The sequence below is a fragment of the Nannobrachium achirus genome (genome assembly GCF_963921795.1).
Source record: "Nannobrachium achirus genome assembly, chromosome: 5".
Lineage (NCBI taxonomy): Eukaryota > Metazoa > Chordata > Actinopteri > Myctophiformes > Myctophidae > Nannobrachium > Nannobrachium achirus.
In genome coordinates, this window is record NC_137814.1 from 12,051,115 (window position 1) to 12,077,434 (window position 26,320).

Below are 26,320 nucleotides of genomic sequence, written 5' to 3' on the forward strand. Positions count from 1 at the left end.
AAAACCTTTGGGTCAGTAATTTCTGGAGGGTTTAACACGGTTTAACAAGGCAAGGCAATATTATTTGCAGCCAAAATACAATTATTTTCAACAAGGCAATTCAATGTGCTTTAAAAAAACATCAAACAAAGGAAACTCAATGAAATAATAAAATTACATTAGGATGCATGCATAAAACAAAAGAGGTAAAAACAGTTACAGTGCAGAGGAGAAAAAGAAAAAAATAACTCAATCAAAGGCAGCAGCGAACTGAAAGATCTGTATTAAGAATAATGCTAATTTGCAAACGCAGAAGGCGTGCTCGTTTTGCAACTACAATAAATGGACGCCGTTGTTTTCATCTGTTGCTTCATGAAAGCCCCGCTCGCCCGGGCGGCTCCAGCGTACACAAGCAGCACGCTGTGAAGTGTGAACACTGCGCCATTTCCACTAGCAGCTAGCTGGCTAAAGCAGTCAGGAGTCACACTGCGCGCTTAGTACCAACACTATCTCACAGATTTTACTGAACCACGTCCATTTTACTCTTTAACCTCGTGGTGAGTATTTTGTTCAACAGACGTTTTTTTCCCATCATTTTTCCTTGCTTTGTTTTTGGATTTTGTTTTTATTTTTCCACGGTGCTTTTTTCTCTTTTGCGGGTGGATTTGGCTTAGCGAAGGAAAGGGGGAGCAGAGCTAGCTGCCTTGCAGAGCCAGTTGGCCTTAAATGCGCTGCAAACGGTGAACTATTGTGGTTTTTAGAAATTCCAACATTTTGGACCGACTTGCAGCTTTTTAATGTATTTTTCTTTTTGCAACCCTTAGTATATTTTTTCTTCTAACGATTCGGAAGTCTCAGTGAATGTGTTTTTTGGCAGCTTTTCAACCACCTCGCCACCAGCTAACGGTTAGCATCATCTGGCTGCTAACGCCGTTAGATCTCGGGTTGTTTGATAATGGTTAAACGGCTTCAAGTCGACCAGTTCATTCAGTGCATTAACGTTACAATCATGTAATGCAACCGTTCTGTGGCAAACCATTTTTTGTTTTGTTTTTATTGGCGCATACAGGAAAGCACTGATTGTTGGTTTCAGTGCTGCTGGTAAAATGGTGGTTGTCTGGCACTCAGAGATGGTTTTTGTGTCCATGCAGGGCCTGGTTGGTTGCTTGCTTCAACCAACCAGAGCCTGCAGATGGCGCTGTTTTGTCTAGAATAAAGATGTCGATGTGTCTTTATTCTAGGTCACGGCCTGAGGCCGGGGATGTATATTTTTTTAATTGCCCGATTTTGTCCACAGGTGTAGTGTGAGCTGTCTTTTTGTGGAATCGATTTTTCTCCCTTTTTTTTTCTCCTTTCACTTTTGATGTGTTTTGTTTTTCTGACTTTTTGCTGTTTTTGGACTGTTTTAATTTTGGACTGTTTTAAGAGAATACATATTGTTACAAGCACACAAACATCATTAATTAAAATGCATAATATCAACGGCTATATTTCATTATAATATTGAGTCCTTCAATATTGAGTCCTTCAATCCCACACCTTGATTCTATTTATTCTCTTTGAAATATAATTCCCCAAGGCATACACATGAAAATGTCTCGCCCAAAAATAAGACAAATGGCTATTGGCTACATGTATAGAGTGGACTAAAATGTGGATCTCTTTGGAAACGACACCTTAAAACCATATTTAAACCACAGGGACATCTTTTGGAAAAAAAAAATATGCACAGACATTATAATGTTATTGATTTGGACATTCAACGGTTTCCCAAATTCTATATCAACTAATAGTCAGCCATAGTAGCGATTTGCATTTACAAATGCATTGCGAGGTCCCTGGAAGAGGAATTTCACTTAAGAACATTCTTTGCTACTGTCTGTTTTTGCTTTGTCCTGACAATTCTGAACTAGCATTGTGTCATGAAGGCTACCACAAGGGAGCGTATTAAGTCCACAGGAGTAGGATGTTAATTATTAATGTGGTCTAATCCCAGTCTAGCCCATTTGCCTTTCAGTATCAGATGTTAATAACTGGATCTTAATTTAACTCGGCATATGGGTACATCTTTACTCAAATTGGCACTCAGGAATTTGCAGTGTAGACAAGTGCACAAGAGGTCTACTGTACCTCCAATCATTGTACCCTTTTACCCATAAACTTAACAAATCTGGCTATGTCGTTACAGTATATTATATCTTGATTACATGGATGTCCAACCCTGAAAAGCTGCACATTCTAACACCCAAGATCAACATTTTGCTTCTGTGAAACAGTCAGTCCACTCTATATGTGTTGCCTTATATTTAAATCACACAGATAATGGTCACTGATGTTTTGTATTGTTGACCTGTGTTGATCTGTGTTCAACTTGTCCCTCAGTGGTGTCCATAACCCTAACCAACAGATAAACCATGTATAACATAACTGAGGTGTGTTTCCTGTCACCTCAGTATAAATCCCCTGGGGGGCCCAGAGTGTGACGGTCACCTTTTGAGAAGGGTGCTGCTGCTATAGTTTGCCGAGAACACTCACCCCACCCACCCACCCCAGCCCCAGAGACAACCAGCCCGACACAAAATCACCCACCCAGTGTCAGAGAAAGAACAGACGACGACTTCACAACCACAAAGACGCCATGGAGTGAGTGATGGCCTCTTTAACTCCTTAAGTTGTCACTGGGGCATATTGGTGGATAATGACTCTCCTGTTTTCACTGTTGCTTATCTGGACGCACTCCCTTATGTTTGACTGAACCTACATTTCACACTCAAAATGTTTTCTGTCTGGATAAAACATACAGGTGGATCTTTAAAAAAACAAAAGTAAAGCACCAGATGGTACCATGAATGCTAGCACTTCTAGGATGGGTATCCTTACATTAGTATTGCTGTCCAATCAGTATTACTGTCCAATCAAATGAGTTACACAGCATCAGAGATGTGTCTTAGCAGGAACATGTCCACCCATATAATCTTGGTCGATAAACTGCTTAAGATACCATTTGTCCAGCACCAAAACATCTGCTCTTGCTGTGATTATAGGCTGACACGGTAAATCCACATGCACCTTCTCTTTCACCATTATTGAGCAGCTTCACTGAAGCTGGACAGACACGCTATGTGTAAAAGAATGACACATGGAAAGTGACATTTTCTTACTGCGCTAACTTAAAACCAATGATCCTTCCAGAATCCAGGAATTAAACTGCAATGTAGGGTGTACAGTGTTAATCATTCAGCAAAACTCTCCCATAATCATAAGTGAGAACTGGGAAGGGTTGGATACTGTAACCACATGGCCCCTAGCATACCTATAATGGGCTTGACCTAATCGGCAAACATTAGGATTAGTGTTTTATTTAGTGTAGAGGGGAAAAAGGAGGCCTCTTTTGAATCCCGGGCAACAGAATATATAGGGTTTAAGCCCGTTAATATAATGAACTTGAATCATACAATTCACACATGCCACACACACGTGGTGGTAATGCCCTGTGGGTGCAGAATTTAAACACACCGGTGGGGACTGGGGAATTAACACACCACACCTATCTAAACTTGTGTGATGTGATTTATTTATCTTTTCATGATGACTGCCTTTGTTTTCTAGTGAATTCTTGGATCAATTTGCCCGTGTGTCTCCGACAAATGGAACAACATTCATGTTCAGCATTCTGGTTCCAGACACGTTTTGTGTATTTATGACGCTGTTTATTCCTCCAGGGCAGCTAGGCTGAGCAGTTTTAAGCACCACTCAGCTTCACTCTCAACAGGCACTGCCTGGGAGTGGACCTCTACAGTCCACACAGAAAGCACAGCCCTTCTTTGCGGCTCCTAAAACAATGAGTTTTACAATTTCCTTCTCCCTTCCCTCTCGCTCTTCATTTCCTTTCTCTCCGCACTAGACACTCACCCACCACCTCCGCCCTGATGGCCAGCAACGTCACCAACAAGACAGACCCACGCTCCCTTAACTCACGGGTCTTCATCGGCAACCTCAACACCCTGCTGGTGACCAAGGCCGACGTGGAGGCCATCTTCTCCAAGTACGGCAAGATCTTCGGCTGCTCCGTCCACAAGGGCTTCGCCTTCGTCCAGTTCATCAACGAGAGGTGCGCCCGCGCTGCCGTGGCTGGCGAGGACGGGCGCATGATCGTTGGACAGGTCCTTGGTAAGGACCCGCCTTGTAAGGACATGACATCGGATCACTGCATATCAAAGCTTAGACCAGTGGTCCTCAAATTGGGGTCCAGGGACTCTCAGGGTTCCAATAAATGGACCCTTTAAGGCCTGTAACTGTTAAGTGTTATGGTGGATGGTTGTCCTTGACATTTAAAACGAGAACCACTGGCTTAGACGTTTTGCACTTTTCCTCCAAAATGCAAACCGAAATATGTCCTTTGTTGTCTTGCTCCTCAGACATCAACCTGGCTGGAGAACCCAAACCCCACAGGTCGAAGACCCCCTCGGGCAAGCGTTCGGCTGGAGACATGTACAGGTCAGACCCCGCAACCGCCCACGTAGACATGTACAGGTCAGCCCCCTTAGCCCTCCATGTGCAACTTCAGTACAAACACTTTGTCACATTATGATGATGTCACATCCTGTTTATTTTCCTCTACAGCAGCAGTGCCTCCTTTGACCTCGACTACGACTTTCAGAGAGATTATTATGACAGGTGAATATTTTTCAGATTTTATTTTTGAAACACCTCCGGAGAAAACGATAACCAAATGGCGTCTCAAAAGCCCCACCCATCGTTGCTTTGATTCTTCATGTGCTCTGCCTTTCTCTTGTTCTAGAGTGTACTCGTACCCGTCCCGTGTGCCCCCTCCCCCGCCACCACTGTCGCGTGCCGTCATCCCAAACAAGCGCCCACGGGTCAGCCTCGGTGGCGGCGGAAGCAGACGCGCCAAGACCAGCTTCTCGTCTTCCTCCAAGGGCAGCCAGAGCAAGTACTCATCCTCATCCAGAGCAAGTACGTTCCACGTCGATCCAGTGTTTCGTTACTGTACTTAACTCATTGAGTGCCAATCCCGAACTAGTTCGGCTTTATTAGCGTATCGTAGAGTGCCGATCCCGAACAAGTTCGGCTTTTAAAAAAAAAAAAAAAAAAAAAAATCTTTTTTTTTTGGAAAAATTTTTTTTTGAATTTTTTATTTTTTTTTTTGGACCCCATCAAATCTGGTGAACATGATTTCAATCGCGATTTTGCATGTTCCACCCCCATACAACCCCATCTAACATACAGGGCAGCCATTTTTGTTTACATTACATGTAAAACATAATGGCGATTATCTCAAGAATGCCTGAACGGATTTCCAATCGGATTTTTTTGTTTGAAAGCTGTGAACAAACTGCACAAATCCACTCCAATGCAATCCAGGATTGCATTGGAGTTTTTAGAGCTCATTCTTCTCTGTTTTTTTCCCATGCATGAGGTGTGCAAGGTTTAATCATGGCTAAGTTGACGAAAATAAGGCTTCTAAAATGCTTGGTAGCCAATAGCTAACTTCAAGCTAACTTCATCCTCTTCCTGTACATGCACAAAGGAAAGTGTTCAGGCAAGTAGGGCTTGGGCTTGGGCTCCAGGGCTTGGGCATGCATTACCAGCATATCTCTATTATTCTCTGGTCACTGGGCGCCCTCTAGTGGTGATAGGCTGGCACTCAATGAGTTAAGTACAAATTTTGAGAATTTCTTTTATTTATATTTTTTCAACCCTGAACTTTTACTTTTACTCCGTTACATTTAAAAGGAAAAAATCGTACTTTTACTCCACTACATTAAAATTGGACACCTCGTTACTCGCTACAAATCGAGGGCCGGGCCCGGGCTCAGAACCATGCTCGGAACATTTCGCATTTCACATGTGTGTGCGCTTAGCTAGAATGGAGTGTGGTGTGAGTGCTGCCTCCCATAGCCTTGTAGGCTAATAGCCTTCTAGGGTATGGGTTCTATCTGTATCTATAGCAACACGGCTCTGATTGGTCGTGACATGAGTACATTAGCCAATGGAGAGCCGCAACGAGCCGAGGGCTCGCTTGACGGCTTTTCTTCACACACACACACACGTGTCCTCTGTGACTCTGCGTACACAGCGAGACTAGAAAATTAGGAGCACTACTGTAGTTACTAGTTTCACCCATTTCACCGTCATTTCTCAAATAAATCGCCCTGTAATGATTCCCCGACCTCCCGTATCAGTTACGGGATGCGTGCGTGCGTCTTCACTCTTTAGTACTGGACTCTGTATTTTACGAGATGGCTTGTAACCCACGGGCGGCAAGCCGACAATAATATCAATATCTAATTGCTGTGAAGATATACAGTAAATAACAAACGGTGGGTGGAGGAAGATTTCTTGCGTTGTGATGTGTGTGTAATTACTTGCTGTGCTGTTGTGTTGTCTTCTTTCTTTTAATCAGAGCGCAAGACGAGCACAGCTATAGAGGGCTGTACATACATCTCTCAGTCTCCGTCGGTCCGTCCCCTCCGACCATAGTTTTCGTCGGAAAGTTTCGACTTTCTGACGTGCGTGCAGCTTTCCGAACTCAAATTAGGAGTAATCCTTTTCAGAAGTTGCAAGAGATGTAATTTTGTAGTTGAACCGGACCTTTCCGACGCAAATTTCGTTGGTCTGTGACAGTATGGACTCCCCTTGAGAGTGCAGGTGCAGCGCGCAGCAGTGAAAGCCACGCACACAAATATTTAATTAAATAATAAGGTGACGGGCTTCGGGCCGGGCTCGGGCTTTAAATAGCGGCACCAAACGGGCCATGGGCCGGGCCTGGACTGAAGTCCACGGGCCAGGGCCGGGCCGGGCCCACATTTTAGGCCTGTGCAGGGCTCTACTTCCTCCTCTGATACAGACGAACGTTATACAGCAGACACAGAAGAAGTGGTTGCTACTGGCAGTGGCACTGGCACAGCTGCTTCGGCATTTTTGTACTTTTACTTGTACTTTTACTTTTTACTTTTACTTTTATACTTAAGTACATTTTAAAACTATGTACTTTTGATACTTAAGTACATTTAATGAGAGCTACTTTCATACTTTTACTCAAGTAATAATATTATCGGTGACTTTTACTTTTACTTGATTAACTTTCAAGTGGAATATCGGTACTTTTACTTAAGTATGGGTTTCCAGTACTTTATACAACACTGGACATAACCATGGAATAAAGTTCGCCATGACTGGTTTCAGTAATTTGGATGCCATAGAAGACATGTTACGCTGTGAAAATAGCCAGTCTGCACACAGGCTATTTTAGTTAAGTTATTATTTCAAGATTAGAGATTTAAAGTGGTAAAACAAGCAATATGTGCAGAAGCATCTTCCATAAAATCCGAATGCTCTGGGATCTTTCATAAAAGCAAATGTTAATTCCTCAATCTGTGATTTCTTCACATTTAACATATTGTGTTAAGTGTTTAGGAAACGGCTCTAGTGTGTGTACCAAATGGCACATTAGTACACAATCTTGAGATCTTATTTTGCTTTAATCCATGTATCAACAATCCTGACACACTATAATGAAAAAACAGCACACTATAATGCAAAAACATTACACTATAATGCAAAAACATTACACTATTACACTATAATGCAAAAACATTACACTATAATGCAAAAACATTACACTAGTATGTACTATCTACTTTAAAGTTATACCATGTAACTTTTTTTATAAAACAAATCTTAAAATTGTCCTAACTCTTAAATCGCTAAAGTTTTAGAACACCCACTCCGTTATTTTCAGCTTCTGAAGCCTTCTCTTTATATGTTTTCTATGATCCTGACCGGGGTCCGGTTTTCGCGCAAAAATTACGTCATCATACACTACCGGCCAATCACAGCGAGGGTTATACACTGCCGGCCAATCACAGTGCATCTTGAAGTGGGGTCGCTAGCTATCACAATAGGGCGGCCATATTTGTAGGCGCCCGTGTGTCTCTATCTATACTCGGGTGAAACACTCCGTTTCTCCAGAATGCCTGAACGCACAGGAACCAGGGACCCCTCTAAAGATAGATCTCGGCGAGGTGGAGGCAGGCGCGGGGGTGACGCGGGGGTGTGAGGCCCGGTCCGCGGCGAAAAACGGCCGAAAGACACGGACGCTACTGACCACTAGTTGAGCAACACAGTATAGCTTTAATGTTACTAAACCAGAGCTTTGTTGTCTTCTGTAGGCATAGGATGTGTATTGATTGATTAAAACGGGGCCTGGGTTTCAACTCAAGGCCCCTCCAGCTAAATGTGATGATATAGCATAAAAATCTGTAAAACCAGTTTATCCCTATTTACATAGGCTGTTTGAAAATGGCACATCTACAAGCCCACAGTGCATAGATTGCCATTTTTGGAAAATCTTTTCTCCCCCCCTCATTGGGGTCTGTGGCCATATATACATAGTAAGTTGGGGTCATTGATATGAAAGAAGTTTGAGATTGAACAATTCATTCTGAATTGATTTCCCCCCCTCCAGTTAAGGCGGATGAGCTTCAGACAATCAAAAGGGAGCTGACCCAGATCAAGAGCAAGGTGGACTACCTTCTGGAGAGTCTGGAGCGCATGGAGAAAGACCACAGCAAGAAGTCAGGTAATCTGTGTGTGTGTGTGTGTGTGTAGCTATACTTATGGGGACTAAACGCATGTTACCAGTCACCTGCAGGGGACCTCTGACAGTGTGGGGACAAAATAGTAGGTCCCCACAACGGTTAGGTTTAGGGATAGAGGTTAGGGTAAGGCCACAGGACTTGCATAAAAATGAATGGAAGAATGTCCCCACAAGGTGGGTGGGTGGGTGATGGGGAAATACAGAAAAGTGCAGAGGAACATGTGAACATGGTTTAGAGTTGATGCAGAGAGAATAACACTATCTATCACCCTCTGCTGGTCACATTCAAGTCCGCACCCTGCCAGCATCCTTTAGCCTACAGGACTATCAGTCTGGGCTTGACATGAACTTTTTGAGGCACTTGTCCTTTCGGTCAAGTACATTTCCCATTCGCTTGTCCGGGCATAAAAGTCACATCCTTTTTCCCCCCTTTTCTTTTTGGTAGAGATGGCCATGGTTACCCAAGAGGTAATTAAACCATTGGTTACTGGTTAATTGGTTAACTTATTATGCCCCGCAGAGCAACCACACTATTGTTCTTGTCGTTTTTTAGTTGTTTTTTTTTCTCATCAGATGTAACCCTTTGCCCAATCAGACAATCACGACAGCTTGATTTTGTGATGTCATCCTTTTCTCACTGTCTGATTGGCTCCCCATTAGAGTCAACGGCAACCCACCCTGTAGACAATATGCCTTCCGGTTGGTTCTAGCGGAAGTGGCGGAAGTCCTGCGTTCAACGGAAGTTACGTCATGCGTTGCAGTCTTCCGGTGAAATTCTCACGGCGGAAGTTGAACGCCTTCTGCCTTATATTGTCACCAGGCTTTTCTCTTCGCAGATGAGTAAGCCAGGCTACGCGAGGCTAACGGCAACCACACTTGCAATTTCCAACGGCATCTTTCTAGTTATTTTTATTATCGTTTTTTTTTTTTCTTTTTTTTTTAATGAAAAGGTACTTTTTTACGCCTAAAATTATGCCTGAAAGCATCTGCCACACTGCAAAGGTACAACTGCTTTATTGCCGGCAGTGGTGCTGCCTTGCAAAAGTTGCGATCATCATTTGTGAGCCTCTCGCTTTGTCCCGTTTCCACAGAGTCCAAGAGTCCGAAGCCCGAGCCAGGGGAGGTGACGTCACCCCATCATTCCAGCAGCAAGAAGGAGGAGGGCATTAAGAGGGAGCGGGAGAACCAGGAGATGAATGACTCAGAGGAAGAGGAAGAGGATGAGCGAGACCTGCTGGAGGAAGAGGAGGAGGTGAGGGCTATGAGAGGGAGATGACGAGCTGATTGATAGGACAAAATATGTTTAAAAACCCATTTAGGCCTGAACACATTATGACGCAATATTTTATGCTTTAAATATAAAACTAGACCAGGTCAACCTGGTTGTGCCAGACCCCGGTTCTGCCAACCTGTCATCATCATTTATGACATCATGCCTTTTGTAGGCATGTCATCATCATGTCATCATCATATATACCCTTTATATAGAAAACCAGGACAGACAGACCGACATTTGCTTATGTAGGCCTACCCATTTCATGGGTCTGGCAAAAAAATAGCAGATATACAAGCTCACAGCGCGGCACCGAGTGCTGCGCTGCGAGCTTGTAGATCTGCTATTTTTGAAAAAACGTGAAAATTTGAATTTTGACCCGATTCTATAAGTGTCTTTTGAATCCTAAGATGTTTGGAAAAAAACCTATGTTTCTATGTCAGCAATCTGGCCAGCCATCGTCAAAGAAAAGGTCCTTTTCACTTAACTGGAGCTCAGTTAGTCTGTTCTTGAGAGACTACTATGTCAGTGGTTTTCAAACCTTTTCATGTGAAGGACCCCCAAAATGATATCTATTTGGCCACGGACCCCCATCTCAAAATATTTAGTTCCAGGGACCACCCAGAAGCAAAATTCGAGTTACAAACGTTCGCTTTGAAAATGCATATATTCAAAGATTTGCACACATTTTCACGACCTTTTCAAAAATAGCAGATCTACAAGCTCACAGCGTGGCACTCGGTGCCGCGCTGCGAGCTTGTATATCTGCTATTTTTCACTGGTTAAAGCATTCAATAATTCTAGGCCTAAATGGGTTAACATTTTGACAACAACTACCAATAGTGGAAAAAGACAGAGTACTTTTTCCTTGTTGATAATAAACTGGTCTTAAAAATAATTCTCAATGGCATTAAAAGGCCACTGAAGCCAAAATTATGGATGCTGGCACAATAAATAACGTTCCTTCCGTTTGCCCCCCCTTGGTAGCCCCCCCCCCCTGGGGGCCACAGGCTGTTTGCCTCTTAAAGGGATATTACACTTTCAAAGTCATTTTATCGTCTAATCAGGCTTTTATGAACACCCTGAACAGTTTTTAATTTGCTTGATTCAATATTTAGATATTTGATGTAAATGTTACCAGGCCCGACACGCCCAGGCCCTCTCCACATACACACCCATTGTAACTTCAAACTCCATTTTAACCATGATAGATTCATTAAAAACACCCGTTGTTTTTTCTGTTGACTCATACTACCCTCCTAATACGTGAGCAGGCCGTGTTTTTTCGATAACTTTTTTCATTAATTTTTAATAATTATTTGGGAAAATGAAAAATATTTAATACAAAAATGCATTATTAAAAATAAATGAAAAAAGTTATCGAAAAAACACGGCCTGCTCACGTATTAGGAGGGTAGTTTGAGTCACCAGAAAAAATAATGGTTGTTTTTAATGAATTTATCACGGTTAAAATGGAGTTTGAAGTTACAATGGGTGTGTATGTGGAGAGGGCCTGGGCGTGTCGGGCCTGGTAACATTTACATCAAATATCTAAATATTGAATCAAGCAAATTAAAAACTGTTCAGGGTGTTCATAAAAGCCTGATTAGACGATAAAATGACTTTGAAAGTGTAATATCCCTTTAACTCATTTACTGCCATTAAAGAACAGCGACCTTCGCGGTTGACTGCCGCGATTTTCTCACCTTTTAACATGTGCACACTGTGGCCCGTCTACAAAAGACCCCATGTTGATCCATGCTACCATTGAAAAGCAGGAAGTCGTTACAGAGAAATGGGTTGTTCCCATAGAGTATATATGTCAGTTAGTTTGAGATTCAGTTAGATTGAGAACAGGAGCGCTCGTTTTTGTGCACAAGGTGGAGCAGGCGCCACCTCCTTCGGGGAACTAGGAATAATTTGACTGAGGTTAGGATTAGGGTTAGGTTTAGGCATAGTTTTACTGAGGTTAGGGGTTAGGTTTGGGGTTAGGGTTAGGTTTAGGGTAAGGTTTAGGGTTAGGGTTAGGGGTTAGGTTTAGGGTAAGGGTTAGGGTTAGGTTTGGGGTTAGGGTTAGGTTTAGGGTAAGGTTTAGGGCTAGGGTTAGGTTTAGGCATAGTAGCATTCACCAGGTTAGCATTCATCAGCGTGTGACTAATGCTGACTGCATGCTCTACCACTGGGACATGAGCTTCTTTCACATCCAGGTGAACAAAAACAAGCGCTCCTACCCCAATCTAACTGAGTTACCCAAACTAACTGTAACATATATATATAATAGAGAGCGGACCAGCCCCGCCCCCAGCTATCATTTCAATGCAAGTGCTCAGTGGCGTTTTGAAGCATGCAGAAGTAGCTAATCCAGGTGCATTCTGGGGGAAAATTGGCCACTACCTAGTGGCCAAAATGTTTGACGTCGAGACGTAATGACGTCACGAACGACGTCGACGTCCATTGAACCCTATTGTAGACCCCAGCGGTGTGCTCTTATGCTCGTGCATGTATGTTTCACCCCACCTGAAATTCCAGCTTTGGCCAGTAGGGCGGCCGCTTCAATGTTTACAAGCCGTTCTGGGGGCTTGGTTGTTCCGGCCCAAAAATTTAGATTCGGTTCCGGTTACCGGCCCAGAACGGAATCTCTAGTCTAGGGTACTTAGGAGCCGCGATCCGATTTTGGATTGTTTTTATAAATTAAATCGAATTCAATTCTCGGGTTTGAGTTAATTACGCATGTATAAATCCCATAACTTGTCTTCTGAACTTTTTTTTTTTTTTCAATCCAACCCTGCAGGTGAAGAGTCAAGACAGAGACAGGGAGAGAGAGGATGAAGAGGAGGAAGAGGAGGAGGAAGGCGAGCATGTGGAGAGAGACGAGGATGCTGATAGTCTGAACGGAGAAGAGGACTCCTAGACGCACAGCACCTCCACCCACCACCACCACACATCCACAGCTTCCACAGCGAATCATAGACTCTTGATTTAATGCCTACATCGCGGATTTAGGGGAAAAAAAGAGACGCATACACTCAAGCATGGTGAATATCCACACTAATGATGTTCCATTGTTCCACAAGCCTCGTTTGATTTGACCTTTTGTTTTTGTCTCCAGTTTTGTTTTACAGTTGTATTAAAGTACCGGGGATTATTAGCTGTATGTTTTTGAAGAAATGTGTGGTGTAATTCATCGTCTGTCCAGCGGGCACGACAGTCAGGAACATAATGGACAATTGTTCTGTTAGAAACTACAGCTTGAAGAAGAAATGCGATCACAGTAGTTCAATTACAAAAGTACCGATATCATTAAAGAGTTAAATGTATCTGTTGTTTTTTTTTTTGGCCGTTAAAAGGTTTAATTTGTTCTGTATTGTCACTGTTTTTTATACTATTCAGTCTCAGTTGAACTGTAATAAAATATTGCAATAAAATATTAAAACTGGATAAGACTTTCTTGTTTACTGAAGTGTGCTTGTCATTTTGAGGAGTGAAGAAACCAGTCTGATCAGTAATAATCTGGTGGTGTTCCTGTTTTGTTTCCTGATAGGAGTTATGGGGAAAATGAATGACAAGCAGTGGTGTAGACTAGAGCAGTGTTTCTCAAATGGGGGTACTTGAGAAAATGCCCCCCAAAAAGAAAGATTGAGGTATAAATCATGATAATATTTTAACTAAAATTGAATTAGGAGGGGAAAAAACCTTTTCTGTTTAAAGGGGAAGACCACCCATTTTCAATATTGAAATATGTCATTAATATACCTTAGAGGAGTTGTGTGGAAACAGAAAAAAAGTTCCCCCCCTTCTGTGTTGCCTAGAACTGGAGAATTAATTTGGGGTTTGTATTGTAAAGTACAATGTGTGATGTCATCAAGTTGTACTTTACAATACAAACAGCAAAATCAATCCTCTGGTTCTAGGCAACACAGAAGGGGGGGAACTTTTTTTCTATTTCCACACAACTCCTCTAAGGTATATTAATGACACGGTTCAATATTGAAAATGGGTGGTCTTCCCCTTTAATGATGACACATGAAGAAACCTGTTGTGAGCCTGATAATTGCTAACGCAAATTACATGGTACCAGGTAACTGGGACGTGTTAGAAAGTTGTTTGAATGTATTGAAGTTGTTGAACTGAACTGAAATGTTGCGGCAACCGTGTTGAAAACAAATCTCAGGAGGAGGCACCGTTTGAAATCCACTCCCTTTCTTATTCGTGATGTTATATTCTTGAAAAGGGTGGTTATCATAGCATCATATACAACTAGTTATGTTTTTAATTGCAGTTTATAAGCCAAATGTTGTCGGGTAAAGGGGGTACTTGGATTCAGAAATCAGGGAAACGGGGTACTCAGGCCAAAAAAGATTGAGAAACACTGTGTAGAGTAACTAAGTACAGGGGCGTCACACCAAATTCTGGGCCCTGGGTACAAGGATTCACTGCGGGCCCCCCATGAATGTTAACTATTGAAAAATAGCAGATATACAAGCTCACAGCGCGGCACCGAGTGCCGCGCTGCGAGCTTGTAGATCTGCTATTTTTGAAAAATCGTGAAAATGTGTGCCAAGAAACCTATGTTTCCATGTCAGTCATGCATGCTCAAACCTTTTCATGTGAAGGACCCCCCCCCCCCCCCCCCCCATCTCAAAATATTTAGTTCCAGGGACCTCCCAGAAGCAACATTTTAGTTAAAAATGTTCATTAAAAAATACATATATTCAAAGATTTGCGCACATTTTCACGACTTTTCAAAAATACCAGATCTACAAGCTCGCAGCGCGGCACTCGGTGCCGCGCTGTGAGCTTGTATATCTGCTATTTTTCAATAGCTAAAGTTACTGGGGCCCCTCCACCTTGGGCCCTAGTAACTCAGTCCCACTTTCCTACCCCTTGTGACGCCCCTGACTAAGTACATTTAAAATGTTGAGGTATTTTCTACTTCAAGGGCGTGGTCACACGGCACTTTTATTCTATCTATGAGGCTGGAGCGTTTATTTAAATTTCTCCTGAAATCTGCGAATGGCAGCAAACCACTCCATTCCTATTGAAATGCATTGGCAGAATTCACCCTCATAGGTAGACTAAAAGTGCACCAGTCGATGTTCTACCTATGAGGGTGGTTTCTGCTAATGCGTTTCAATGGGTATGGAGTGGATTTTTGGAGAAATCCATAAATGGCAGATTTCTGAAAAAATCCGCTCCATTCTCCAAAACTTTAGTTACTAGTTATTTTGCTGATATGAATTATATTATACTTTAGCCCTACACTATTTGAAAATATCTGATCTATAAACTCGATCATGAGACCCTTTGTGAGATTGTAGATTTGCTATTTTCAAACATCTGTACTTAATTTTGGTACTTTAAGTACCTTTTGATGCCAATACTTTCATACTTTTACTCAGGTAAATTTTGAATTCCAGACTTTAAGCCTACTTGTAGCCTTTTTGCCTAATGTATCTACGTTGAAGTATTGAGTACTTTTTCCACCACTGTGCAGAGCTCAACTGACAGCAGCATCTGACATGTAAGCTGACAACGTTCCATTCAACTAAAGCATATTTAAAATGGCACTTGATTTCGCTCAATCCATGTCGTCACCTTAAACTAATGCAACAAAAAAATACTATATCTTTTGGCCTAAGTCGGTAAATAATTTGGCATAAGTAAAATAAAAAATAAAGAAAATGTGATTTAGGCCCAAACAATTGCCTATCGTGGCCTAAGTCACACTAGGGTGATATGCCATTATACTACTACAGTACAGCAGCATGATCCTTTTCATTTAGGTGATTTTGGGTGGCCGGTGTCATGAGGGGCTGACTGAAGCAAAACATATAATTTTCCTCAAAGAATGACTTAGGCCAGTGCTTCTCAAACTGTGGTACGTGTACCACTGGTGGTACATGGGCCCCCCTCTGGTGGTACTCAGAGGAGTTTCCCAAACATAAGAAAACATACATGAGTGGAGTGAAATATTTATATTATGCTACAGGTACTGTAGTTCTTCTGACCAAGCAATTGATTTAAATCGTCTCTCCAGCCGTGCTGAAATGAGCATGAGGGCACACCTAGCTGCTAATAGAGGATTTGAGAACGGATTAATCGCTAGAAATATTCATCCGTTTGTTCACAAATAGATAAATCAGTTTGATGACCCGGTCATCAAATTATTGGCTTAGAAATGCAACAAAAACAAAACAAAAAAAATCTCCATGAATTCAAGGAATAAATTGGCCTCCTGTGTTAACTGTGCATATATGGGGTGGGTCTACGCACCTGTATTTTAACATATTATATGGTGGTACTTGGAGAGACATAATTTTCTGAGGTGGTACTTGGCGTAAAAAGTTTGAGAACCACTGACTTAGGCCATTAGTTTAAGAAGGTTAGACAGTCTAAATTTGGCATATATTTTTTATATTCTATGATTCCTTACTGATTTTTAAATGTACATTTTAGAATGTAAAGATGTAAACATTTTGTTTGAAATGAGGCATATGTGGTTAAGAATTTATTGTCTTATAAAATCCCTCACTAAAAAATTAAGAACAGTACATGTACAGTCAAACACAAGAAAATGTAGTACAGCTCAAGTGCAGTCAAACACCCTGCCTAAAATGAATCATTGACACCTTGATCATGTTATTGTCATTCAGGTTGATTGTTCAAAACTTGAGATACAGCTATATTGGATTAGTATTCAACATTGATGTTGTCAAGAACAAAATGAACTCCATACAGACAAAAAAAAAGGTTAAGCTGTTAATGATCAATAAATTGGGATTGACATTTGTATAGCTGTGATCTTCTGTAATCATTATGATTTTTACATAATGGTTTCATAATGATTTGCTACATCCTGGGTTAGTTCACATTGTTTACATAACAAATGAAGGCAATATAGGCATAGTTTGGCATCCTATCTCTATTACATAGTATATATACTAATATAATAATGGCATCAAAATCATATAAATGAGATCATAGATGTATGGGTCGAAGCCGATTTGTTGTCTGGGAGCCAAACAAAAAAAAAGAGAAAAAATACAAGGTATTTATTAGATTTGTCACATGGGACAAACCACTGTAAGTACACCTATCAGATTCTATCTTGAGCACTATTTGACTCAGTTCTTTCAAGATATTTGTCAGGGCTCGAGATGATTGTCACACTGCCCATCATTTAAAGATAGTATCACAAAAGAATATCAGCCTAATTCATATTAATAATCATATATTCAAATAGTAGCACTTCATTGTGCTCTACATCCCTATGATGTCCAGTGATCTCCTTTAGGTCCTCAGCACGACTGGCCATATCAGGGCACACAGCAGGAGCAGCACAGCTGATGGGAACACAGAATGACATTGAATGATTATTTGCATTTACTCTGTTTCTGTCCACTGTTAATTACTGACCTTTTTTATAGCTTTTTTACACACATATAATCATTAACTCCATTTGTAAAGCACGTTTGGAAGCTAAATACAAAGTCCTGCAGAAAGAATCGTAGTATTAGGGGTCTAATTAATTAGTGTTACACTGATTGATTGCATTGATTATAAGCGTTATTAGAAGTTTGCATTGGAAAAGGTACAGTTTCATGACAGTACAGTTCACTGGTACAAGGTCAACTAAAAGAAGATTTAAGAAAGCCTTTCGGCTTATTTACGTGGGAAACCTTTATGTATCTCATATAACATTGAATGAGACAAATAGAACACAGTACTGCAGAGGATTTGCCTGGTTAATAAACCAGACCGAACACTACAACACCCCCTGGCGGTGTGTGAGGCTGGCAACGCCAGGCAAGCAGAGGATATAATCAATAGCAAAAAGAAGGAAAGAAATTGTAAAACGGAAAAAAAAGAAGAAAAGAAATAAAATATATTTACAGTGGAAAAGGGGAGGTAAGTATAGGCTTTGTCTATTACAAGTTTCGAGTAGCAGCCGCCTGTAAGTGACTTTTCAGACCGATTTTAAAGGAAGTTAGGGATTTGCACTCCTTTAGGGCTTTCGGTAGGGCGTTCCACATGTTAGCAGGAGAACAAATTTGAACCTTTTTTAGAGCCAAATCTGGGTTGAACGTGATCTGTGGAGCTGCCTTTGGTGTTGGCCCATTGGTGTTGGCCCATCTGTCAGCTACCCTGAGCCACCCCACGCTTAAATAATGATAAGCGGTAAGGTGAGCCCGAGGAGGAAGGCCAAGCAGGACCCTAATCAGTTTATTTTGGGCTGTTTGGAGCCTTGTTTTTAAGGCATTTGGGGCATATACCATACGTGGACTCCATAGTCAAGGAGGGGCAGAATGAGTGCACCTCCTGGAGTCTTCCATGTATTGCTTGCTATTGACCAGCAGGACGACCCTCTGCAAGAAACAAATTCTTTGGTTGACTTTTTTTAATTTCCTTGGTAGTCATTTTTTCACCGGAAAGGTTTGCCAATAAGATGCAACCCAGGTAGGTGATTTTGTTTTTTCTTGCTATTACAGTATCACCCACTTTGATTGTGAAGTTATCGACTTTGCTGAGGTCATGAATTGACCCGAAGAGGATGGATTCGTTTTTATTGTTAGTTTATTGTCATTGTCATGTCATGGACCGCTGAATCACCACTGGCCCTTACAGCTGCAGTATTAGCCTACCTGGTGTTGGTGCAGAAGAACTGCCACAAGTATGGCATGGCACGTAACCTTTTGTTTTTTCCATGCGTCTTGGAGCCGGCCCTATGATGGTAGGCATTTCCTTTTGCACAGCTACATTGAGGGCACCAAGGTTTTCTGAAGATAGAACAAAACAATAGTAATATAATATTATATTAGACATCAATTCACTGTTTTGACATGGATAAAGCTTTAACTGTGTGTGTGTGTGTGTGTGTGTGTGTGTGTGTGTGTGTGTGTGTGTGTGTGTGTGGGTGTGTGTGTGTGTGTGTGTGTGTGTGTTCATCACTTTTGGGTACTAAAAACATGTTCACACAGTCACATGCAGGGGACCACCTACATTGTGGGGACAAAATAGTAGGTCCCCACAACGGTTTGGGTTAGGTTTAGGGTTAGGTGGGTTAGGGTTAGGGATAGAGGTTAGGGTAAGGCCACAGAAAATGAATGGAAGTCTATGTAATGTCCCCAAAAGTGATGTATACAAACCTGTGTGTGTGTGTGTGTGTGTGTGTGTGTGTGTGTGTGTGTGTGTGTGTGTGTGTGTGTGTGTGTGTGTGTGTGTGTGTGTGTATGTGCGTGTATGCATGCTTTCTTGTGCTACTACCTAATTGCAACCGAAGGTCGCTACTTAGTATGAAAACCTACAGCTCATGTCTGTCTGTCTGTCTATCCGTCTGTCACTCTTCTGAAATAACAATGACAATATGAACAATATGAACAATGACAATGACATGCTCAGCTCAGCAGAAGGATATAGCTGACCTGTTCTGACATCACAATGATGTTGCAAATTAATTCCGTCCTTGTCCCTTTTATGCCCATATATGGAAAACCCATGATGTCATCAATATTAAGCCCATGCGTGTCACAGTGCGTGACACCTCATCTCAGCTCATCCATATTTGGGAAAATATGGCCACATTTTGTCCAACTTAAACAACCAACCAGGTCTGTGCATTTCTTTTGTCAAAGTTGATCCCATAATAGTCTTTAAAAGACAAAGAAGCGGCTGCACACACTGTAGCCAAAGTGCCAATATTTATTTTAGGACGCAGAGGGAATAGTAAGGTAAAGTTAGCCTATTGCTACATCAATCTGGGAACTAAATCTAAATCACTAGCTTTCTTCACAAATGTGTTCATAAAGGTGTCTACTATCACCTCTGAACTTTGTCGAACCCAACTCCCTTGACATACTGTGTGGGAGCCAATCAAAGTTGGGGGTATCGGGATACCCCCTGGATACCATGCCTGGGATTAAAGGGGGAAAAATAAAGAATTGCCAATATGAACGTATGAAGTGTGTAATTAGTATTGTTGGGCTGCTGAATCCATTCCAACCATTAGTTATCAGTAAAAATGACTCCTTAGCCATAAAAAAGGCCTAATTGGCTAAGGCTTAGCCAATCATGTAATTCGAGTTCACCTGTGTCCTGTTAGTCCCTATGTTTTAAACACTGTGTTTGAGTGTTCCTTGTCAGATTGTATCATGTTATCCTGTGTGTCATGATGTGCGCTTACCCACCTGATCTTGAATAGTTTTCATGAATTCAAACCCTACTCCAACTTTTTTTTTATTGCCAATATTATATGTCTCATGGACACACAAAAGTAGCCTGACTGCAAGCGTCAGACTCCATCACACACTTCGTTTTGGGAAGAGTCTGAGATTTCTGATTCCACTTCTGGGGGGGCGGGCAGGGGGTGGTTTAAAAATGTTAAGTTGACTTGCTCTTAATTGCTCCCTCTGAACTTCAAAGGGCTTGTGAGCTGCTGTAATTGATTGAGCCATACAAGTGTCACTGAAAGCATCAAAGACTACAATCTGTTTGATGTCTGTAATAAGAGTGGAGGGGGGAATGTGTTTGAATACACACAGACTCGCCTGATTGGCTGAATGGTTTTGAACCAGGCCACCACCCACCACGTGCCCCAAGCATACAGCCCTGATTGGCTCGCCCTCTCTGAGGGCTGGTGGAAAAAGCTTATTTAATGTGAAGGGCCAGACTACACAACCACTACCAACAGGGGGTGGTGTTGTGCAGTCTGGTTTATTAACCAGGCTAACACAAAAGTAGCCTAGGTGTGGCCTATTTTATGGCCAAGGAGTTATTTTAACTGAAAACGAATGGTTGGAATGGATTCAGCAGCCCAAAAATACCCAAATTACACAACTCATACGTTCATATTGGCCATTTGTTATTTTTGCCCCTTTAATCCCAGGCCCTCGGGATACCCAATAACTTTGATTTGCTCCCACAAAGTATGTCAAGGGAGTTGGGTTTGACAAAGTTCGGAGGTGATAGTAGACACCTTTATGAACACATTTGTGAAGAAAGTTAGTGATTTAGATCTAGTTCCCAGATTGATGTAGCAATAGGCTAACTTTCCCTTACTAGAAAGTTGATCCCATGCCAGAGCGCCAGTGCTCGCCCAGCAGTCTGCTGTCACCCAGGCGGAAGTGTGCACACGCCCTTGTGCACGCGGCTTCTCGCCCTATAGGGCGTCTTACAGGTGTTAAAGCTGAGTGTAGTGTATTGTGTAGTTGGGATTTAAGTGTGTGTGTGTTCACTAGCATCTGATCTATATCAGCATGTGTGTTTGTGCCTAAGTGTGACTTGTGCGTAAGTGCTTTATCTTACCGCCATTAGTTGTCCTTTTCCCCTGGTTGTTTACACACACACACACACACACACACACACACACACACACACACACACACACACACACACACACACACACACACACACACACACACACACACACACACACACACACACACATTTATCATCATATTTAAATGTCTGTTATTTATCCAAAACAAAAGGAAAACATTTTTCACAAATTAACTCTAAATTAAACTCCAGGATGGTTAAATTGCCTGTGTCTTTGGTACATTGAATTACCAAGCCAACCATTAGCTTGGCTTCTCTCAGTGTGAATGCAGCATTAGAGCGCTCATTTTGTATAACATGGTTCTTTTGTGAAAATAGACGATCTACATGCTCACAACGCCTCGTGCTGCGAGGCGTTGTGAGCATGTAGATCGGCTATTTTCACAAGTTCTGACTCTAATATTTGACCAATGTTTAATTTGTCATAGAGGTATTAAAAAGTGCCTAAATTGTCACTTTAGAAATGTGCAGATACCCTCTATACACTTAAACTGTATGTTGGTTTGTTTACTGTTGTGAGAAAACAATGTTGCACATTAAGTTAATCATCTGGAGACCCCCCTGGGGGTCCCGACCCACAGGTTGAGAACCACTTGTCAGTTTGAAAGGATGAATTCCAATACCTGTGAGTCGGTGACCAACGAGAGATCAGCTGTTCCATGTATGGTTGGAGCCAGGCAGACGATCAAAGTAGCAACCAACAGCATCACTTCTTTGGCCATTCTTAAGCAGAAGAAGCTTAACAATAATAATACAAAGAATACGTTAAAATCACACAAGCAAAGCAAGCCAAATATAAAGATCAGCTAATATGTGAAATGACTCTACAAACATGAAACAATAAATAATAGTAAATCACAAACAAAATTAGAAACTGAAATTACACAAATCTTTGCTCCACTTGCCTGTGTGTTAAGATCAGTGATCTATCCTGGTGAATTGTCCCTGTTTGTTCCTCTCAGCCTGCCTACCTGTGTTTAAGTCATGTAGATCTGTTAAACCAGATCTTTTATATGGCTGGTGTTTAAGGTGCCGAAGTGGGTGGAGCTACTGGCATTCTTTGAGTGATCCCACAGATATCAACTCTCAGCTATCAGCCTGGCAATGCTAGGCTGATAGCATCATTTTGAACTGGGGACAGACCATGAATTTGATTGATTGATTTAAAGTCTAGAATGTCACCTTAAAAGCTATTTGAACCTGCTTTGCCATTCCCATGAGGAAGTTGTCCGCATTATTGTTGGCACGCTTCAGCTTATAAGGGCTGAGCTATCTTAAGACTTCCACGTATAATGGATCCATAACTCCATGTATGGCATTTGTTACTTAACTTCTTGAAAATTGGTTGAAATGATGTTTTTAATTGTGGAGAGGCTGCCATGGCTAGATTCCCCCTTCTCAATATGGCATTCATGGAGACACGTCGCTCCACGTTGCTCGCTGCAGTGGCCAATAAGTTCTATACCGTATGAAGCCTGAATCCAACGCTCACACACAGCACATTATTGTATCCATTTTTGCTTGACTCAAGTCCACACAGTAAGGAACTAGTTGGATCTGACAAACCATTCAAACTTATGTAATTGAAACGAGGGTCAAGATTCTTTTCAGAGAAGAATAAGAGCCTATTTAACAGTAAGTAAGTAATTAACCCTGGGAAAATTACTTTCTGCATTACATTTTCACTTTTTGCTGCTTTGTTAATGTTGACAAGTTGAGAAGGTGTTAATGTGTGGTCATGACTTGGGTTTGGTTTAAAAGTTTCAGTTTTAACTTATCTTTTAAAGCTTAACATATTCTTAATACCATACCAATAGCCTACATGTGACAATAAATGGACTGGGACAAGATTAATGTTTCATTAAAAGTAGTACTTTATTGCATAGAATTGTTTAAAACCATATAATATACAAATAGATGCTATAAACTATATACTCTATATTATACTCTAAAACTGCAATGAGAAAGGTAAAGGGAGTGAAACACACAGCCAGGTGCCACAAACACACACGCACGCACGCATGCACGCACACACGCACACACACACGTGCCCTTTTTAGTGAGGGACACTTCCTTACCGTCATTTAGATTTTGCGACTATCATTTGTTATTTGGACTGAAAACAATGTTGTGTTTTTTTTAAACATATTTTAGAAAGGAATATTGATTGTTGAAAGCAATACATAGGAGGCACTTTAAATGGTGGAAGTGGCAAAGTTCACCATACAGTGACATTAATGTTCAAGATAATTTTATTGTTGCATAATACATCATGTTATTCCCGCACTGAGATCAAATGATACTGTGGCACAACCACTGTGGGTATCGACACAACAATTCCGTGACGCAAGAGCAGCTCATGACCATACTCAAGGAACCGCCCAATCAGGAGACGACTGGTGGGTTCCAGGCGATGCTGATCAGCAACCACTAAATGCTATCAGTGATGGTCATCCCCAGTAAACTAAGAAGGTAACTTGATGGAATGGCAGTGGTACAGGGAGATCCATGTAGTGACCAATCTCCCATCTTTACTGAAGGAGGCCACAAGGAAGAGATTCCATCTTTACTGCCGGAGGCAACACGGAAGACATTCCATCTTTACTGAAGGAGGCAACACGGAACAGATTCCATCTTTACCAGGGTGGCAAGTCTCCAACTATGTACTTAACATGTGGAACATGGAACATGTTCCACATTGTGGAAGATGACACCAATAGGGAAAGTTTCAGCAAAACAGTTCCTGTAAAACAGCATCAAAGATGTCTATTTCACCAGCCCTCCACATCTTTCAAGGGAAACTCAAAGCTTTCACAGTTTTATTTTAAAAAGAAAATGCACCATTCACGCTTTGAAGGGGAAACCCTGCTAAAAGCCCAGAGTTAACACAGAAATCGCACATTTAATGCAATTTCTGAATAGTAAATAGTAAAATAGTAAAGTAATATATAAAATACGGCTAGCATGATCAAGAACACAAGATATTAAAAGGCACAAAGCATTATAATTTACGAAATTCGAAATAATGATTTGTTGGCTTTAAGCAGCGCCACAGATCACTTTCAACCCAGAGTCAAAACCAACAAAGGGTCAAACTCTTTTTTCTGCTATACCACCAAAATGTGGAAAGCCTTACCGAAGGCCATAAAGGAGTGTGGATCACTAGCATCCTTTAAAATTGCCTTGAAAAACCACTTACAGGCAGCAGCCGTTCGCAACTGGTAAAAAAACTAACCTAGCCCAACCCTCCCCTCCCCTGCCCCTTCTTTGTATATACTTACTGTTTGTTTTGAATTACTGTTTTCCTTTTTTTTTGTTCTCTCATTTTTATTTTTATTTATATATCTACTGCATAGTACTGTGTTCTATTCGTCTGTCATTCAATGTTATATGAGATACTTTAATGGTTTCCTGTGGAAATAAGCTTAGTCTTTTCATGGATCTCCTTTTAGTAGACCTTGTACCAGTGAACTGTACCGTCATGAAACTATACCTTTTCCTATGCAAACCTCTAATAAAGTCTTCAATCAATCAATCAATCAAAGTCCAGCGAGTTCTGTGTTAACTCTATGGGCTTTTAGCAGGGTTTCCCCTTCAAAGCTGATGTCAGCACCAGGAAGTTGCTGAGAAATTTGCTGAGTGGGCGGGACGTGAATAGAGTCCATAGTACCGGGTCAGGTGATGTTTTATATTGTCAAAATCAGCTTTGTTCATTTATGGGCTTTAAAAAAAGGCTGATGCATTTATATAGCACCCTTTATCCAAGGTGCATTACATAGATTGGGCATTACATCACACACACATTCATACACAGATGGCGGAGGAAACCATCCAATTAAGGCACCAACCTGCTCACCGGGAGCAATTGGGGGTTCATCGTCTTGCTCAAGGACACTCCGACTTCGACACTAAAGGCCCATTCCCACTGGGCCAGATAACAGTTAAAAAAAATCTCTTTCTCCAGATATTTTTCCATTCAAAGTGGATGGTAGATACAGATAAAAACAATATCTACCACAGATATTTGCCACAGATACTTTTATCTGTGGCAAAAAATGTTTTATCTGTATCTACCATCCACTTTGAATGGAAAAATATCTGGAGAAAGAGATTTTTTTATCTGTTATCTGGCCCAGTGGGAATGGGCCTTAACTCTGGGAGAGTCCGGGATCGTACTGGCATCCTTCCGGTTACCAAACGGCTATGGCTCTACCTCTTGAGCCAGCTGCTGCCCGGAACATAGTGTTGTTGAGGAGGCCTTATTCAACTCCAACGGCACATACTGTACGGGAAGACACAGATAAGCAAGTTCAGCCTGAAGTTCCCTTTCCAATCAGTAGATCTGAAAGAACCTACATCCCTCTCATTGACATGGGCATGATCTGGAGGATGGTAACTCCATCAGCAGAAAAAATCGGCATATGCTAAACCTGCACGTACAGGGTGAGGCACATGTCCCTGACGTAAGGAGCGGCTGCAGAAACTCATGTACTCATCTGACTGATCTTGCACAGAATGTAGATGCATAGATTATAATACTATGTTGGCTCTAATACTGCACCAACTTGTCGACCCAGCAACCGATACAGAATTACAGCGTTGACCGGGCTGAGGCAGACATTGTCCTCTTTTCTTTTTATACAACTCAGCATGAGTCAGGCTACACCGCCAGGGGTGTCGCACCACATTCTGGGCCCCGGGTACAAGGATTCACTGTCTGTGGGGCCCCTGTGCTTTAACTATTGAAAAATAGCAGATATACAAGCTCACAGCGCGGCACCGAGTGCCGCGCTGCGAGCTTGTAGATCTGCTATTTTTGAAAAATCATGAAAATCTTTTTAACCTTTCTAAGGTTTTTTGAAAAATCTATGTTTCGATGTCAGTGGAGCTCAAACCTTTTCATGTGAAGGACCCCCAAAATTATATGTATTTGGCCACGGACCCTCATCTCAAAATATTTAGTTCCAGGGACCCCCCAGAAGCAAAATTTGAGTTACAAATGTTTGCTTAAAAATACATATAGACCTATTCAAAGATTTGCACACATTTTCACGACTTTTAAAAAATAGCAGATCTACAAGCTCGCAGCGCGGCACTCGGTGCCGCGCTGT

The 26,320-nt window shown here is 41.7% G+C and overlaps 1 protein-coding gene across 7 annotated transcripts; it reads left to right on the top strand.

The window, feature by feature from the left end:
• Nucleotides 1-435: 435 nt before the first annotated feature.
• Nucleotides 436-13,316, top strand: LOC308284600 (heterogeneous nuclear ribonucleoprotein C-like). Of its 7 annotated transcripts, none has more exons than XM_080725267.1 (9): nucleotides 436-536; nucleotides 2,433-2,622; nucleotides 3,884-4,164; nucleotides 4,398-4,512; nucleotides 4,603-4,656; nucleotides 4,781-4,956; nucleotides 8,471-8,584; nucleotides 9,694-9,854; nucleotides 12,667-13,316. In XM_080725267.1, the coding sequence occupies exons 2-9, from the start codon at nucleotides 2,618-2,620 to the stop codon at nucleotides 12,784-12,786; spliced, it is 1,026 nt and encodes a 341-aa protein (XP_080581393.1). In that variant the 5' UTR covers nucleotides 436-536; nucleotides 2,433-2,617; the 3' UTR covers nucleotides 12,787-13,316. The 7 variants fall into 7 exon arrangements, with proteins under 7 accessions (XP_080581393.1, XP_080581394.1, XP_080581396.1 ...); XM_080725268.1 differs by having other exon boundaries at nucleotides 4,606-4,656; XM_080725270.1 differs by having other exon boundaries at nucleotides 4,398-4,476.
• The last annotated feature ends 13,004 nt before the right edge of the window (nucleotides 13,317-26,320 follow it).

Excerpts from the sequence above, each read along its gene's own strand:
- LOC308284600 (XM_080725267.1), top strand. Across the intron at positions 4,657-4,780 it reads CAGAGAGATTATTATGACAG|AGTGTACTCGTACCCGTCCC; the intron begins GTGAATATTTTT and ends CTCTTGTTCTAG. Across the intron at positions 4,957-8,470 it reads CTCATCCTCATCCAGAGCAA|TTAAGGCGGATGAGCTTCAG; the intron begins GTACGTTCCACG and ends CCCCCCCTCCAG.